The sequence below is a fragment of the Coturnix japonica genome, chromosome 2, assembly GCF_001577835.2.
Source record: "Coturnix japonica isolate 7356 chromosome 2, Coturnix japonica 2.1, whole genome shotgun sequence".
NCBI lineage: Eukaryota > Metazoa > Chordata > Aves > Galliformes > Phasianidae > Coturnix > Coturnix japonica.
Window position 1 is genome coordinate 93,678,966 of NC_029517.1, and position 19,244 is coordinate 93,698,209.

The 19,244-nt window shown below is 39.1% G+C and overlaps 1 protein-coding gene across 8 annotated transcripts in view; it reads right to left on the reverse strand.

The window, feature by feature from the left end:
• Positions 1-19,244, reverse strand: part of ZNF521 (zinc finger protein 521) — a 241,373-nt gene that overhangs the window by 199,387 nt on the left and 22,742 nt on the right. For all 8 annotated transcript variants that reach the window (XM_015855477.2, XM_015855470.2, XM_015855474.2 and 5 more), the window contains one exon: positions 17,229-17,408. Coding sequence is in view for 7 of the 8 variants with exons in the window: in XM_015855470.2 (XP_015710956.2) it covers positions 17,229-17,408 (180 nt within the window). In the remaining variant the exon portion in view is untranslated. The remainder of the gene's footprint in view (positions 1-17,228; positions 17,409-19,244) is intronic.

The following is a 19,244-nucleotide window of genomic DNA, read 5'->3' on the forward strand; positions in this document are numbered from 1 at the left end:
GGTGGTGAAAATATAGGAACAGAGGACTGTTTTGTTAACTTTTGGAGCAAAGTGACAAGGGGTTTGAATACCTCCACATCCTTTCAGCTATTAAGATATTCATTCAGCAATTAAGGATTTTAGCAAACACATTCTCCACTTCAGCTTCCTTACACAATTTAATATCCTTTGATTTTTTCCCCAGAATACATTTTATACACATGCAAAATTTCTTATATTGAAGAGCCATTTCCAAGTAACCACAGAAACATAGAATGGCCTGGGTTGAAAAGGACCACGATGATCACCTAGTTTCAACCCCCCTGCTATGTGCAGGGTTGCCAACAACCAGACAAGTCTGCCCAGAGCCACATCCAGCCTGGCCTTGGTATGGGCCATCCACAACCTCCTTGGGCAACCTATTCCAGTGTGTCACTACCCTCTGTGTGAAAAACTTCCTCCTAATATCCAACCTAAACTTCCTCTGTCTCAGTTTAAGACTATTCCCCTTTGTCCTATCACTATCCACCCTTGTAAACAGCCCAACCTCCTCCTGCTTATACACTCCTCTCAAATGCTGGATGGTGACAATGAAGTCTCACTGGAGCCTTCTCTTCTCCAATCTAAACAAGCCCAGTTCCATCAACCTTTCTTCATAGGAGAGGTGTTCCAGCCCTCTGATCATCTAATAATGTAAAAATGTCATTTCAAAGAGTGGTAATTATGGTCAGTAAACCAAATGTTGGCTATACACTGATGCATGCCTTTATCGCTTGTATAAAATTATATGAAATACAGGTAAGTAAATCAGCTAGAGTTAACAGACGCCACTCTCTGATCATTAAAAACTTATCTTCAGTATTTGAGATCTCAAATAAAACATTTGCTTCTGAATACAATTACAGCCATATGGAAATCTGTTGTGGGAGTGACCGGTAGTATGTGCATGCACCATGACTTGCTTCCCTGTAACAGTAATAACTGACACAGCTAGTATACAGAAAAAGTTAGCTCAAAATTACAATCAAATCAGGAGTTCTGCATTCTACCAGTAATTTCATCCCTGGAATGTCATTTATCCATACCGTTTCCTATCTAAGCCAAAGAGAAAACCTGGGATATTCAAAGAACATTGAAAACACCACTTCAACACCACTGAACACCACAGAACAAAAGAATGCCCTCTTCATATCTTCCATTCCTCACTCCTCTCCAGAGGATCTCCAGCAGCATTTCCTGCACTGGAACCTCACCACGCTACTTAAGAACAACCTGAACAAGAAAGGTAGTATTATTAGTATCCACCTTGCATGTGTCACATTTCCTTTTGAAATAGCCTTTGCATCTTCAAGCCCCTCAACTCTGAAAGTGGATTATTCCTGAATGACAATTCTCTGGTGTATCATTTCACTGATATGCAAAAGATTCCTTCACTGACAGCCTGGAACAAGTACCGGGATGGTCAAAAGAAAAAGAAAAAAAAGAGGTAATGTGGAAAAGATTAATAACCTGTGAAATTGCTTACTTTTACCCCTTTACCGGTGAAGTTAAAATCTTCACTGAAGTTTGCTGCTTTTCAATGTGGCACTAATTTCTGTATTGTCCACAGCTTAGAGAAAAAAAATTCAAAAGCACTTCTACGCTCAAGATGAGACAAGAGACCATTAAGTGTGCCAGCAAAGTATCTTTTTGAGGACGTAAGAGCTCAGCAAAGCTTTTCAGGGTCACAGCTTTGGATGTGAGCACCTATATCTCATCTTAAGTGATTAAGCTCAGGTTTTTGTTTTTTTTTTTTATTTAAGTTTTAAGCACCCTTAGATCTCCCCAACTTTACTGAGATAAGTGTGAGAATAAACACATCAAAGGCTGTAAGGCAAAAAGATAGAGTCGCATTGGGAGTAAAACCCCAGACAGGAAGGATTTAAGAGAGGCACATTCAGTATTTCCTCACTAGTGAGTACAAAGTAGAAATAAAGTTCCTAGTTATTAAAAAATAAAATAAAATAAAAATAAATAAATAAGTAGTAGAAGAAAAGAACTGTGTGCCTTTGAATGAAAACACTGACATTATTATCTGCACAAACCAAAAGATTCTGACTGTAAGTGATTACTTACAAAAAGGGATAGTAATTTGTCTAATTCATCTACTACTGCCTGGTCCCTTCCACATTCAACTATGCACTCTGTGAAAGTGCTTTCACGTAGGCTGGCTTTTCAGGATCAGTCATTTTAAAAAGCTTAACATCCACTCATGGTTTAACAATAGAAGAAATCAGTGGACTTCAAACTTATTTTCTTCGTAAAGGAGCAACCTCTAGCATTAATTTGCTTATCAGAAATCAGATAGAAGCATCTATCTTTCTATCAGGACAAGATTCTTCCACAGTGTAAGGAAACATTAAACAGAAAGGAAGAAAAGTAAGAAACTTAAGAACTAAATGAAAAGTGGAGAGAGAAGACAAAAGTTTAGAAAGATAAGACACAGAATATTTAACAAGTAGGCTTAATGATTGGCTCCAACTTTAAATATCAAGGGGGAAAACAGACTACAAAGCATGCCTCAGTTTGGAAAGAAGGGATTTGATTCCTTCTTTCTTTCTTTCTTCCCGATCTAGCTCATAGAAAGAGCCAAAGAACATATGAGGACACATTTTATGAGATCACTTTTGGAGCTGCAAACTTTAAGGTGAGGTAACTTTACTTAGCTACTCATCTTTGAATGATAAATCCACTCACTGCATGAACTTCAACTGAACTACTTACTTTGAGCCAGGTCTACGTTAAAAAGAGAATAAAAGCAGGGACTGAACTGTGAGATTCTGAAAGCATTTTTCTCAGACAGTCTTAGCATTTTGTAAAATACTGCATGCCTGATTACACTTGAAAGGTCTGGAAAAGGAGAATGCTACAGTCTTACGTGGTAATATAACATTACGTGTTATTTTAGAAACACTTCACCAGCATATGGTAGCTATCCATGTACAAAAACGGACACTTTTTGGACCTGGGAGTTGATGGAACATTTCTTGAGAAAAAGTAATGAAGACTACTAACATTCCCCACAGACAAAATGCTAGCAGAAAAGTTAATTACAAATCATGTTTTACATTGAAACATACATCATATTGAATCTTTAGCATACAATATCTTTACACCATTAGACAAAAAAACAACTAAAAAGTCAGAATAGGAGGCACGTCCCTAAAGCGAAAATGCAATCTAACTTACAATAATTCTTCTTCTGATCTGACTGAGCTGCTTATTGAGAAGCAGTAAGAACGAAGACTCTTTTATCCAGCATGTAAAACAACGCACAAGAAAGATGTAGAAAGAATGCTACAATGAACTTAGAGTCCGTCAAAAGCTGGAATATCTTTTTCTATAAAAAGATGCTTGCTGAAGATACATGTCACTGTCTCATTCAAAAAGAAGTCAATTCCATAAGAGTATGAGAGATGTTCAGAACAAATTTTACACTCAAAGTAGCATTTCTTAAGTTCCAATCATCAAATGCAATTGCAATGTTAATCCAAATTTAATTTTAGTTAATAGCAAAATAATTAATGTTCTTTTTGTTTCTAAGAGGTGACTTCCTCTGTTCTGCATTTTTTCCATCCTCAGAAGGAGACACATAGTTCTAAAAAATATATACACTTCATAGCCAGCAAGCCTATAAACTATGCAAATAATACTTGGTTTGCAAACCACATTTACTACACTTGGCTGATGGAAGAATGATTATTCCATGTCTCAATTCACTAAAAGCATACTGACTACCAAAACATGAAACCTTTCCTGTACCCCTAATAGCTTCCACAGTTTAGTAAACACATTCCACATATTACAGTAAAAAATTTTCAGATCCAACCTTTTTGTCCACAGAGCATTCTTCATTAATTCTGCCTAGAATGTTACGGAAGGAAAGGGAGGAACGCTAAACACATTTCATGGCAATCATACCAAGGTCTGTAACAACACGTGGTTTGACTTTTAAGCTATCTAAAAGGAGGCAGAACCCCAAGCCTCAAAGAGTGTGTATTAGAAAGCATACATTATGCCCTCTATCGAAAATTACGTAATTTGACAGTAAAATGTATAAGTAAGCCCATAATTACCTTAAGTGTCTGCCACACAGTCAACCCTCTGGGCTCACAAGTCAAAATATTGTGCTAGAACTCCCAGAGAACAGAGGTAAGGAGAAAAGGGAGGGCCAGGATTAGGGTTAAACACTACCCTGAACCACCTCCTCGACCTCATGATTCAGAATGGTGCGGGACTTAAAGCCCTTGCATGTGGGTGCAGTTTTCCTACCAATGGCTGGGGCACCGCCTCACCTGAAAAACAAAGCATTGGCCATTTTTTGGCAATGAGGGCATAAAACAGTCCACCCATTATGCCTTAAGAAACTGAAGTGTGATCTGCTTTTTGTGGGATGCAAAGATTCTGTGGCATTTTTTATAAGAGCAGATTATTCCTGGCCAGAGCTTCCTGTCTCCCCCTACTATGCTTCATGGGTCTTAGTTATCATCTGCAGTGCTGGCGACGTTTCATGGTACTGTAGATAAAGAGTTGTAAAAAAGATTCGGAGCATAGAGAGAGAGAGAGTGAGAGGTATTGTACAGTTCTCAAGGCATATCAAATGCAAATCTTGTCCCACATGTGAAAAACAATACTGACATACTGAACAATTATTTATTAACCAGTTACATCTGGTAGACCCTTTCACCACACTCACATAATCAGATCCACTAACTGAGGTGCAGTTTCAAAAATATTCTATGAAAAGATCTGTGGGACTTACAGAAAAGATAATTTTTCTTTGATTTTGTACTGAAGCCTATGAATTTTGCAACAGGTAGAACTTAGCCATTAAATTGCATTGGGCCTACTTCTGCACCCATAGAGGAGAACTACACAAGTAATTTTAAGCACTTTTGGCACTGACCAATAACTGAAATGCGACAGAAAAGTCAATAGCCTCTCACGAAGCCAACTCAAAGTAAGCAAACTCATCCTCAGCAATAAATCAAGGTCAAGTATGCCTACAATTTGAGAAAAAATACAAGTTCTGTAGATTACCAAACATACTAGGGACAAATGTTCCCACAATTTGGGAACATTACATGGTATTTTCAGTTCTATCCACTATGGTATAGGAAGCATTAAAAGGAAGTCAGAATGTTAATAAAAATGGCTAAAAAGTGACCAAATCAAGAAGGAGACCACCTTAATGAATGACTATGGAAATAACAAGATGGGCTGTAGACCTGAGCATACCGCATCTATGTTTTTGGTTCCTACAAAACGCAGTGTAAATTTAGTCCAGCAGAGCCTGCAGAATGAAACCAAGTATACTGAATGAGTTTTGCAGTCTGCTTTTCCTACTGAAGTACCCAATGTGAATAGTAGCACTATTCTGGAGATCCTAGAGGCAAAAAGGTACAAACAGTAGAAAAGTGAAGGGTGAAAAAGGAGGGAGAACAGACAAGAAGGAGAGACGCAGTAGGATGCTGAAACAATGGAGAAAATCATCTCCACCCTTCTCAGCCAAAGGGAGAACTGCAGGGATACCTGACCTGCTGATAGCTGAAAATACGACAGAACTAAAAGCACACCTACAGAAACACTCAGTAAGAGCATGGAAAGTATAAAGACAACAAGAGGAAAAATGTAGTGCCTTAGCAGCAAGAATAAGCATACGAAATAACAAGAGAAAATCAAAGACAATGACAGGTGGAGAAGGTCACAGAAGTGGCAGTATCTACTTTTAATGAGACAAATCTCATTCTTCATTTCCTCATCCTTTGCTTTTGAAAGCACCTGGCATCATGGCAGACAAGGGGAGCTTTACTTCTTTCAGACTAATGCACCATGGGAAAGCACTTGTGACTACAGGGTTAATACCACTGACTGTCAGCTTTTTTGGAAAAGCTATTTGGAAGTACATTTGTTAAGTACTGAGTATTTTGAAAAGTGTTGGAAAGGCAGAGATCTGAGTGCCACAGAGAAAAATCCTGAGAGCAATAACACAATCCAAAGAGTATTTGAACTCACTAGTAGAAATCCTGCCCTCAATGAACATAATAATGACATTTCCATTGGTCTTGGTGAAGCAAAGATTAAAACCTGCAACTGATGGACTTAAATTGAAAAACATTCTCCACTCAGGCTACACAGATTCTTAGGAAAGGAAAGATTGTTCTGTAACGTGAAATATTCTAATCATAACATCATATCAAAAGCAAACATTAAAACTGTTCAAAGTATTTGAAATGCAGTTTAGAAGAATAATTAGAATCATACAGAAACCTATGGTTATTGACATATTAAAATAGTTCAGGACAAAGGATGTGTTGCTTAGAAACTGATTGTACAGGAAAGATCAAACACATTACATTTTTTTGCAAAAATCCAAGCATCACTTCTGACCACATACTGAAATCAGATAATAGCAATGAGAAATAAATGCATACATCTGAAACAAATATTAATGTTCATTTATGTGTTAACAGAAAAATGTATGTGTTATGTACTCACATGCTGAAGCCTACATTTGTCAGAGAAAGGTAAATCAGCAACTGCCGTTTCATTTATTTCCCTATCCATCACTTTTACAGCTGGTAGATTTGTAAAGCACTTGGAAAACTTGACCCTTCTCCAGCCTCCCCCGCATGAGTCACCCAACCTTCCTCCAGTCATTAGACTGCACTTCCTGCTGGGATGCAGCGCTAAACAAATGAGACACCACTTCTGGTCATGGTTAGGGATATCGATGAAGTGCCAGTCCATGACTCTATTCTATACAGAGTTTTATATCTAAAGACATTTGGAAGCACTGCAATTCATTCCTTGTTCCAAAAACATACTATCCTTGTTTATACACAGGCAAAATAATTTACTATATTTCATGCGCTTCATAAATATTGCAGACAAAAATATTAAATCACTTTACTTGTATGTGTACAAACTTAACATAACTTCAACAAACTATATTAAAGAGTAAATTTAATCCAAAATTCATAGATCACCTTTCAGCATTTCATATTATTATTTAATCAGTATCAAATACTCCTTGTCATGTTCAAGTTTTTTAGAAGTTGACTGCCAGCTCAACCTTCCTAGTTTCCCTCAATTTACTAGGAGAAATCTCAGTTCCAACATGTCTTCTATACATTCACATTTTTCAGAAAACCCCATGTTCCATACCACGAAACAAATCCCAAATGAAGCATCCACTGAGATAAGTGATGACACTTAGTCAAACAAATTTAACTAAAACTGTACCATTTTCTGTCCATACTCTCCTGGTATTTCAGTTCCAAACTTTCCTACTATTGCTCTAGCTGTGCTAAAAGAACTGCTGTCCCCATAAACTCCTTGGGTTCATTCCATAGCACACACAGGAGACACAACCCCTTTAAACTTCAAGGAGTTCCCATTGCAGTGTAGAAGAAGAAAAATTCAGAGATTATGGAATAATCATCTCCAAATCGATCAATTTCCCCCTGAAGGTAAAAAACTGAAAGAAAGAAAAAAGTTGAACAGTTTCAGCTTGCCTTCTTGAAGGGAAAGCACCCCCAGGGCATGTTGTAGAATGATCCCCATCTCTTTCTCTTGATGCTTATTAAGAGGTCATAGATTTCAGTTACACTACAGCATTCCCAAATGATATCCTCAGCTAAGGACTATGACCTCTTAGTAGAAGTAGAGGGATATAAAATTAGGAATACTAAGGGTTCACATTAAGAGTTTGCCTCAACTATCAGTCATTTCGGATGACTTGTTGAGATTAATGGCATATCTGGTGCCTTGCAATAAAAAAAAAAAAAAAAGAAGAAAGAAAAGAAAAAGAAAAAAAGAAAAAGAAAAAGAAAAAGAAATGAAAGAAAGAAACAACAACAAAAAACAACAGGAGAGCTTTCAGATTCCAGTGTTTTCTGGGAACACTGCACACTGCTAGGGCTAAATTTCGATCTGAACGTCACAGTGGAATATCACAATGGAGTATTTGATATAGCAGGTGTCTTTCTCAAAAAGCACAAAGTACAGCTCAGAACATTTTGGATGTACTAATATGTGTCCTTTATTTGTCTTAAAACTAACCCTTCTAAAAAGTTACTTTATGGAAGCAGCAGAGGTTTTACGATCACCCTAGTCAGGTTATAAGGCAAAGGCCACAAAGGGAATGGAGTGTCCTTGAAGGCCTTTCACCTCCAGCAATTCTCTTTTCCATAAAGAGAGGCTTTGTGTTGTTGTTTTGTTTTGTTGTTACACCCCTCAGATGATGCTTGGAAGGATAAACTGAGCCCACAGAGGTTATGTGTTAGTGAACAACCATATCACTCAGAAGCCTTAATACTCTATAACTGATTGTATAAACATGAATTAAGGCTCTTCTACAGCTGTATTAAGCAAAGTGTAAAAGAGCTGTGGGGCATTTTGTTACATTTGGCTTTCAAGCTATGAATTTAACTGCTGAATATATAACTAATGATAATCCGTTGTACCTCCCATTCTGTTCATTTCTAAATGGTAATTAAAGCAAGCACCAATAATAAAAACAGCAAGTATTTCAAGAAAATAATTTTAGAAGGTGGAAGAAATACACTGCTTAAGAAGACAAGTTTGTCATGGCAACAAGACACATTTTGTAATACGTTAACAATATATTATAAACATTCTAGTACAACAGAAGCATGTAATAAAGAACAACTATTTACAGAAACTGATTCTCTGAAATATTGTAGTGAACGTGGACTGTAGGTGTATACATGCGCATGAATGCAAGATGAGATCATTATTTTATTTTTAATACTGCGTCTATTAGAATCACACACATGAATTCCCATTGTACTGAATAAAGGTCAGGGTAGCTATGACCCTGTATCAGCATCAGCTTTACAATTCAAAGTCTGTATTACTAAGGACAGTGAAAAGCAAGACAAGCTTGGCCACAGGATCCATATTGATTACAGCAGTAATTGGAAGCAGCATAGTTATCATAGGGTAAGTAATGACTATTTTTCCTTCTTCACATATGTGCCAGTGTTGATGACTCTCCCTACCCCAACCCCCTCCCCTGCAGGCAACTGTCTTCCTTGGACAATGAGAAATAGGAATTTCAGATGCATAGATCAAATAGTGATTATACTACTGTTCTCACAAAACTGGAATAAGCCCTGGCAGTTACGTCCTCCACACAAGTGCTTGATAAAGGTCAGTGGATTACCTCATGTCATCACCTGGCAGATCTCAGAAATTGGACCCTCTTCTCCAACAGGAGGAAGTGTCACTCGAGCAATGGGAGATCAAGGTTAATATTCAACGGGAAAGGTATAGTAGCCAAATGGTAACACAGAGAGATACCCTGCACTGCCCACTTGGAAACACTCTGTGAGGAAATGGCTTGACCTTTAGAACACCCAGCAGCAGTTATAAATAAATGCAGCAACAGACTGTCAATGTAATAAAGCGAAGTCTTATATCCAGCTAAGGCAGATTTTCAACAGAGTACCAGGGAGACATTTGAGCTAAGTCTGAAAAAGCTTTGGAGCTGGGCAAGCCACTACTTGGAGACAGGGGCAATTGTGCAGAGCTAGTCTGATAACTAAGAAATATCAAAACTAGTAGAGGAATTATTTGCAATGCTATTATAGCCCTCCCCTGGAAGCGACCTAATGCTTTTAAAGTCACCCACAATGGTATGTCAAGTATATCAAATCGATGGTCTCATAGCCCTAAGTCAAAAAGTACTACATAGCCATGTCCTGTGGCAGAGCTTAAGACTACAACCATAAGCCCTATCAATGAGCAGGAATTGGGGAGATGATACTGAAGTAAGATACATTGTTACCAAAATCTCTGAAGTTCATGCTAGAAAACAGTCTGACTGACAGGCATGAGGAGTCTTTGAGCCCACAGAACCAAGTGCTGTTGTCCTCCATATTCATTCCCTCAGCAAGAGAGTACTCACTAAGAAGCTTTGAACAGAAGAAGACAAAAGCACGGTTCAAATGCATGATGCTCAAGTCCCAGGATGATTGGATTGATACTGTGGCCAGAACTGAATACTTTGATGCATTTAACAGAACCCTGTCCATCTCTGCTGCCAGGTTTCATTCACCTAATAAGGCCTGGATTGTTGCAAGGTGAACCCTAATAGCACCAAATATGCTGCTAGACTATTTACATGTAAAATATAGCTGAGAGACAGTTGTACCACAAACCTGTAACTACAGCTCAGGAGATGTCTACATGAATCCGCTTAGCTGAGTAGAGTACTACCTCTCTGGCTCAACAATCCATGATGCTCACATCTATGCCTTGACATAGGAGGAGTTGTCTCTGTCCATGGTACTGGGCCAGCCCCCCTGATTTCTAGATGTTTAGAGACATTAGAGATAGGAAAAGAACTTTCTGCACTCATGCAAGCTCAGGGTCACACCTGTGAAGCCCTTGTGGATGCAACTAGATATGCCAGCCCCCTGTCCGTGATGCAATGGATTCATTTTCTTTTTTTGCAACGGAAAAAATCCGGCTAATGTAAGAGGAAAACAGGAAGCAAAAGTCAGGGGAAAATGTAAGTGAAAGATGAAAAAGAAGCATTGAAAGTATACTAGAAGGAACCATCACTTGCTTCCTTTTCTGCTTTCAAACAGAGCAAGAGTTCTGGCAATTTACAACCAGTACTTATCAACAGGTTTATTACAGGGGTTCCTCGAGTCAAAAGTATCAGTTTCATGATAAAGACATTGGTTGCCTTCATTTACAAGGGGTCGCTGACAGACAAGTCAGGAAGTACACCATGCCGCTTTTAAAATACTCAGGAGGTGAAAATCTATTGGTTTTATGACTTATTAACAGTCTCAAGAGCAGAGATTAATGGTTTCTGAGCAAAAGAGGGAGGAGTTTATGCCTCACTGCCCATGTTGGCCATTCATCATGGACCTATTGTCTCACAAGGTAAGTTCATGGGTTCTGAAGAACAACAAGAGGGCTGTGCAGCCTACTGTCACAGATTTGAGGTCCAGAGCACTGAAGTTTCCCTCATTTGAGCAATTCAAAGATACTTACAAAGTGTTTATGCATTTTTGTTATGAACACCTATGAGTGCAATTATCAAGACCTTCATCTATCCTCCCAAGGAGCATCAAGTTATGCATATAAAGTTCCATGAAGCAGATTCCACAAACTACCATGATTTTAGCCTTGGTTATTCTGTAATGCACAGGAGTCTAACGACAGGGTTACTCCAATAGGCATGTTTGGAAGCCCAGTCTCACAGAAGGCTGCTTCACAGAGCAGCTACATAATTGCTCACTGCTGAGTTTGATACTATGATCTTTAGAGACAGAAAATGTAGTTATTACCCTATTCCCAATTTTACCCAAATATCGAAGACTTGGAGTTGCTGACATGGGTCCTGGATCATGTAATTCTGGAAGGATGCAAGTCCACCACTTGCAAACTCAAAGAAGTGTGTTGAACCATGTGTGTTGGCTGAGGATGAAAAACTGGAGGAGAGGGTTTGTTTTCCACTCCCAGTCGAGCAGAATGTCATTTTGCAGAAAAGAAGTCTGAAGTCTGTGATCTAAAGCAAATGGAAAAGTAGAAGTATGTCTCTGTGGAACAGCAACTGGGAAATCCTCTAGGGAAAAAGAGGCCTAAGCTCAAGTCCTCAGTCCAAGCACTGTTTATCTTTCATTCAATAACCATTTAATGTAAAATCCATATGCAGTCCTTGGTGCAGGAATTCTCAAGAGAAACAGGGTGACTCTCAAGTGAAGTAACTGTACTTGGCAAACAGTGCTTGGCAGTGTGCCACTGGCTGCACTGAGGCTGATGAATATGCTTTTGGAGCATCATAGATTTAACTTCTTAGGGTCCTTGTCCTCAGAAGCACTTTTATCAAGCTCAAATTTTATTTTTTTTCCCTACAGAAATGATTGAGGACCCTTGCCATGTATCTTTTCACCGTACAGATGGTGAAAAATGAAAACCAGTGGACAGTAGTTGCTGCCAGCAAGAACAATTCTAGCTAGGATACCAAGCTATGACAACTTCAAATGCTCACAAGATTTATCTTGTAGTCTCACTGTGTACAACATACATCCACTGGGACAAAATTCCTCAGAAAGTTTTCAAGTCTTCTAGTGAAGGAGATGGCCCCAGCACTACTAACACATTCAGAAAGATGAAAGATTCTTGAGCACTAAGAAGATGAGAAAAGAGGGAAAGAATGAAACAATTATAGAGGAATCTCTATTACCTCCTGTTTGGTAAGCCCATGATACTTGTCATGCATGCTTTCTGTAAAGTTGTTAGGGAGCACAACCTCTTGTTTTTACACATATAATAAGGTAACAATCTGCTTATTGACCATGTGAGAGGGCAGTGCCCATGAAAGTGAATTAGGATCATAATCAGAAACTCAGAAATACTGACTCAGCTAGAAGTTACCAGCCTGGTGATACTCCAATGCTGACAGAAAGCAGCACCCAAAATAATGGGTACCCAATATACCTGCTGGGAATATTTTCAGATGATACATAAGGGGACCCTCGGACCACAGCTGGAGAGCAGAACTGCATCTCCTTATTGGCATGGAATTCACAGCAGTAAAAAGTAACATTTTCAGCATCAGAAACAAGGTAGGCAATAACACGAGTGACTCAACTCTACCTGACATATTTACTCAACCTGTCAAACCTCTAGCACTAAGCTAGAGCCCAAAACATAAAACTAGGTCTATCTAATCACCTAACAATAAAATAAACATTCCCAGTGAAGAAATAGCTTACATCTATTCCAGAAACTGGAGTATAGGAAGTTCCGCACGAATGTGCGCAAGAACTTCTTTGTGGTGAGGGTGACGGAGCACTGGAACAGGCTGCCCAGGGAGGTGGTGGAGTCTCCTTCTCTGGAGATATTCAAGACCCACCTGGATGCCTACCTGTGTGACATGGTGTAGGGAACATGCTTTGGAAGGGGAATTGGACTCGATGATCTCAGGAGGTCCCTTCCTACCCCTACAATTCTGTGATTATGTGATCTTTTCCTTCAGAACACCCTCTGTATTGAAACTAGGGCTGCATATGATTCAGTAGCCTGCTTTCAGACAAGTTTTACAGTTTGTGATGCCAGCAGGGCTAGTATGAAAATCACCTAATGTGCACTAGGTTTACTGGCATTCAGGATAGCTATCTGCTGCATACCAACACTTCCATCACTGTTGATTGGCATGTTCAGTGCATTACTGACTGAGTGCAAAGCAGCACCATAAGATGTTCTTTTTCCTAATATTGCTCTTATTACAACTTCTGAATCCAAAGCAGCCTACAAGATCATCAAGAGAAACAAGCTCAATTACAATGGATGCCTTTGGACACACAGGCAGATGAAAGTCAGTTCTCACCTACGAAGGGAAGACATCCTAGAGTACAGCCCCTTGGGTTTGGATGGAAACATGAAACAAACAGCGTAAAGCATTGTGCAAAGGAAAGAGATAATAAGTGAAGAAAAAGATTAGGGCAAGTGTCTGACAAACTGTGCCCCATAGCAGCATATATACCAGAAAGGCAAAAGGTTATTTTTTTGTCCAGCTTCTTTCCAAGAGATAAGAGAGAAGTGAAACTGAAGGTTTATCAGCAGCACACCAGATCTGATCCTGTATGCACAGACCTACAGTGGGATCCAAATTGTCTTATACTGGAAGAACATAAGATTCATAATCAAACTGAGTCCTTTACTTATGTACACAATTTAGAGGATGACAATGCGCAAGTGATTCATGAGTTATTAAATGGAAATAATGCAGGAAGGATAGAGTGAGAAAAGCATTAACTTTGGAGATAAACACTATTAAAACCGTATTTTTATTGCCAATCTTTTGTAATGACTAAATTAATATAGTACAGCATCTTATCTGTCAGTGACTACAATAAGTACTGCAAAGAAAATTTTTTTTAAATTTTTCCTCCCTTTTATCCATTATCTGTACTTCACAAACATCACAGAATTTGTCAGCAATTAACATAAATAAATCATCACCTTTTCAGAAAGCTTCAGTACAAGAATTTCAGATAGCAAAAAATATTACTAAATAGCTCACAAAGGGCCTGTTCCATCCTCCACTGCAGTCAATGGGAACCTTTTCATTGACTTCAGTAGATATTGGATCAGACCCAAATTGAAAACATCAATAGCACACACATTAGAATAAAAGATCAGCTATGCCCTCCTCTAGAAAAAGAACATGAGTTCAATTCAAATAGCAGATTACAGGAAGGAACCAGTCGGGGAGAACTTTTTTCCTTCTCCCTTGAAAAAATCTGCAAGAGGAAAGCAATTAAAGATCCTGAGAGCTAAATCTCACTGGGTTGTAAAGTCTTCTCATCTTCCACAATGCCCTGAATAGGTGACGGTGACTGACGCTTTGAGAGACTGGGACTGCTGTTCAATAATCCAGATAACCAGCTCCCTTCTCCCCATTTCTGTCTTTGGATGAGAGTGGAATGAAGATTCAGCAGAGCAATATCACTCCTCCTCCTGAAGCATTAATGCTTCAGAAGAACACACAAAACTAGAAGCCCCAGTATCAATTTGAGAATCTATACTGGAAAGCTCCATTCTCAAGCATGGTAGCAGGCTGGGAGAATTAGAGTCAGCCAAGATACTCTGACACTCTCTCACATTTCATGCTCCAGGGGATTTACTAAAAGGTGTGTTAAGCCATTGTTATGCCCTCTTGAATGTTCCACCAATTCCATTATTGCTCTTCCTAGTATATCTGTGGAAAATAACCCCACAACTAGGTCAATAAGCACATTCTACAAATTCTTGCATACAGTGCAGCTCCCTAACCATCTCACAGAGTACCTCCAAAGCTCAGCAAGATCTAGACAAGCCGCAGCTTCTTGCTCAGCCATTTGAAAACTCAAAGTTCACATTTAAGTTCTGAAGCTCTCCAAACTCAGGAGGCTGACAGCCCTGGCATTTTTAAATAAATAGGAAACTTTCTAAACAGTCCAGGTGACTCTTCAGTCCCTGAGACAAGGTCCACACTGGAAAGATCATACATCAGGATAGATGATACAATCTGTCCTCTTCCACATATAACAAGGCAATTTTAGTAAACTTTTTGCCTTTCTTTAGAAATTAGCAACTGAAAAATAGCTTAGGGTGTCTGCTAGTTTCATAGGGTATCCTCCAAAGGGAGAGAACCAGAGCAATAATGTAACATCCTGGTGCTTCAGAAAGACTGCATCAACTTGATAGTCCAGAAGCATCCACAGTTCAGGCTTTTATGCACTTCATTACCTTTCCCACAGTCTGATCTCTACTCATTCCCTATCACAAGTTTACTTAAAAGAGAAGCAAAGGTATTTGTAGGAACTCAATTTTCTTCTAGATTAATTTTCAGTGCCCCGCTCTTTGATACATATTTTCCTGCCTTTACATGTTCAGCCCAAATTGACTAATCCAGAGTTCTTGTTATCACTCTCATTTAGCACTGCAATTCTGAGCAAGCATGGATGTTTTCAGGACCAGTGCTCCAGATCTCTTCCTACGTACTGTTCTCTTTTTCCCCTTTTTTTTCCTCAGTTTCCCAATCCAACTGTGCAAGGACTTGTCAGAGCATTCCAATTGCAGAATTAAAGCAGAGAAGAATTCCATTTTTTAATATAGAGGGGGAGCAGTAACTAACTCGAAAGGAGAAACTGCTATATCACATCAAAGTGAGAAACACAGGGATGAGTAAGTGGGATCTGAGGTAGTAAATGGGAGATACAGTGGACAGGGGGCAATGGGAAGGCCTTCTGAGAAAAGAAGAGACAAGTTGAAACCACCCATTTTTCAAAACAGAGCAAAAGAAAGAATAAAAGTATAAACAAAAGGATATGAAAATGTAAAGAGTATGTTGAAGTCCAAGGAGAACATCCATCCTGACTGAAACCATCAGCAATATAGAGAAATGCATTCCAGAAGTTTGTAGAAGAGATTAGAGTACGACTAAACTGACTGTATCTTAAGTTATAACAACATTTTAAAAGCAAGAAAAGGTAAATAACTGTATTAACCAAAGTACATACTACTTGCTGCAGCAGATCTCCATATTCTGTGATTTAAAGTTGGGATTAAAACAGTTTGGCAAATTTGCATTATTTTGTCAACTTCCCTTCAGCTCCTGCATACTTATTCCTCTTCTGATCACCTTCTCTTTATACTTCACCCTGAAGAGCAGCACTGCTACTTAAACTTTAAGTCATCCTCGCATGACCTAGCCCTATGGATCTACTGGAACCAAAATAACCTGAAAAGCTCTCCAAACATGAGCATGCGCACTCTCTCTTAAAGCATTACCAGACGGGAAGGATGTCATTCCTTGTTTACAGTGTTCTAATAATGAAAAGCTTTTATCATAACAGCAATGCACAAGAAATACATTTTACACTGTGGAGGCCAAAACTAAAGTTTTATCTAATAAAGAATGTGTCCTTGTGTTATGAACATCTTTCTGTTGATCTACTTGGACTTACAGCACGTATCATTGAGAGAGCTACTAAATCTAAAAAGTAAAACTGCTTCAGCAGATTTCATATGATGTCTATGTGAGGGGGCTGTCATTTCAGAGGGGAACTCAGATCAGCTAAAGGTTCATTCACTCAGATTTATTCATCTCAGCAGTATTTGATCAGCACTCAGTTTTGCTCCATGACTAGGTCTAGCATTTCATTTTCTCTCTATAAATTTCTTTAATTCCTCCCTACTTTCAGTTACTGATTATTGTACAGTCATTTACAGACATCTGTATTTATCATAGTAAACTAAAGCAACATCCAGCTCACATAGACAACACACTATTGTGTAAATTCATCTGTTATGCAACCGTACTTAAACCCCATTTACAAACATCCTCTTATGTTCACAAGCAGCTGAGGAAAATATTCATATAAGCAAACTTGGGAAGTTGAAGAGGACAATATGAACCAGGCACACAGACAGCACACTTTAAATACAATGACAATACAGTAATTATCCATACATCCTTCAGCATGAAGGAAATTTATAGTGCCCTATTTACAGTATAACACTGTCCCAGAACATGTTTATCAAGGTCTCACCTCTAAGCATTCAAATGCAGGAATAAAACAGCTGAGAAAGGAGGACGGAGATCAGAAGCAGAAAATAGGAATCAGAAACAGAAACAGAACAATGCAAGAAGCCACAAAGTGTTAAGTATTGTTTACCTGTCAGTTGACATTGATTAATCTTGTGTTCTGTGATATCACTCAGTGACTCAAACACCTGGAGGCAGCTGTCACAGCTGTGCACAGCTTCTTCTTCCAACTCCTCCCCTTCATCCGGCCTTTTCTTACAGTCTAACACTTCTCCATCTTCTGTCTTGTCTTCTAGTTTACAGTTAGGGTCTGAAAGAAAATCAAGACCGTGACCTCAGGCATCTAAGCAGAGAACCGTTTAAAGAAAGAAAAAAAATACACCATAGGTTTCTTATTGTAAGGATGAGAAGAAACACATTTGGCACAAGCCTGCAGAATGCTGTAGATTTTATTGCTAAATAAGCAAAGGAGTTTTATTCATTAATGGTTTTTTCTAATCTCAATGAAAGGAAAATTTCTCTTCTGTTCCCACAAATGCAGCACTTCTCACTTGAGCAGTTCTTCCATGCTTCAATGTTAAGTTTGTCAATTTTATCAGAGCTATAGAAGCTGCTTTGATCATTATTAGAAAGGATAAACCACCTATGCAATTAGTTTTCAATTAGAAGAAAAACCAAATCAATGAGTGTGTAAGAGCTTCTTTTCACTGGTAACTACAGCATTTCACAGGAAACTACCAGAATTAAGAGACTAACACACCTGATTTATATAAAAACTAAATTAATCTTTGTTTCAAAACACATTTCAACACTCCATCACTGTGCTGCCAGGCACAAACAGTGCCCCAGAAAGATGAGATCCTGGGTCAAAACTTAATCAATGCTTTGAACTTGTTTATGAGTTAAGACAAACCCAAAGAAGTTCCTGCATTTACTGGATCTTGGAAAATTGGAAACTAACTATCATATAACCCAAATTGTTCACAAGGAGAGCTTTGTCTGTTTGACATATTAACAAGTATTTAGAGGAGAACAGGACAGCCCCAGCCTTACAGTGGCAGTTTTGAACCCAGCTGAAACTCCTAAACTGGAAGAAATGTTCTCACTCATCCCTATGCCCTCCACAGAGAAACCACGCAACTCTCTGCACTGCCTCAGTTCTTCTGCTGACCAGTGCAAAGTGAGATAACAAAATCTAGGACTTTTCCTCCTCCTCTGAGGAACAGAGTAGCTTTAACTGCTCCTGACTTTTCGCCCACTTCACTAAAAGCCTCCTTCAAAGACAGAAATAAAACCATCTGCCTTCCCTAATAAAGCAAGCTGGCGCTTAACTTTGTTTTTCCTTGGGAACCACAGTACAACAAGTGAAAGGCAGAAGAAAAATGGTTGTGTACATTCCAACAAAAGGAATGCAAGTGTTTCACCACTCTTCCCTTCTCCTTTTTGGCCACCTCATTTTTCCTTTTTTTTTTTTTTTTTTTTTTGAGAGCTGAGAATGAAATGGGTCATTTCAACAAACAAGGATAAACTCACATAATGACAGGGGGTTGTGCAAGTGCATGTTTAGATGTTCCACTCTTCAGCCAAGTGAGAGGCTAGCTGGGAGTAGGCTCTGTGTCCACAGCAATAGCACACTGGTGGCTGTGGACCCACTTCAGTGAGTGGTCCAATTGGTTAGGATCACACACAGTTAGATGAGAACAGAGTAATCAAAACATGCTCCTGCTACATCCAAATTAGAACAGGGATGAGGTGAAGAGGGGGGGGGGGGGGGGGGGGGGCTATTCCACCCTAAAGTTTTCTGCCAGCACCTTGAAGGGATGTGGACACAGCCATCTCCAGTCTGCCCTGTGTGCAGCATGGACATTCTGCTGCCCAAGGGTCAGGGCTCTCCCCATCTGCCTGTGTCCTTCGGGTCACACTGCTGCACCCTACATTCAGCTGTTCAGATGCGGACAGACCCACAGCACAAACTGGAAGAGGCCCATGTCAGGAAGCCTTCCTCATGCTATGTGGCTCGTGATCAAAACCGAGGAATTTCTTTGACAGGGGTAAAGGGCGGAATTTATTTTTAAAGGAGTTATATTACAGAGGAAAACCAGCTTAATTTCAAAAAATAAGAAACACGTTCTGAAGGCAAAAATAT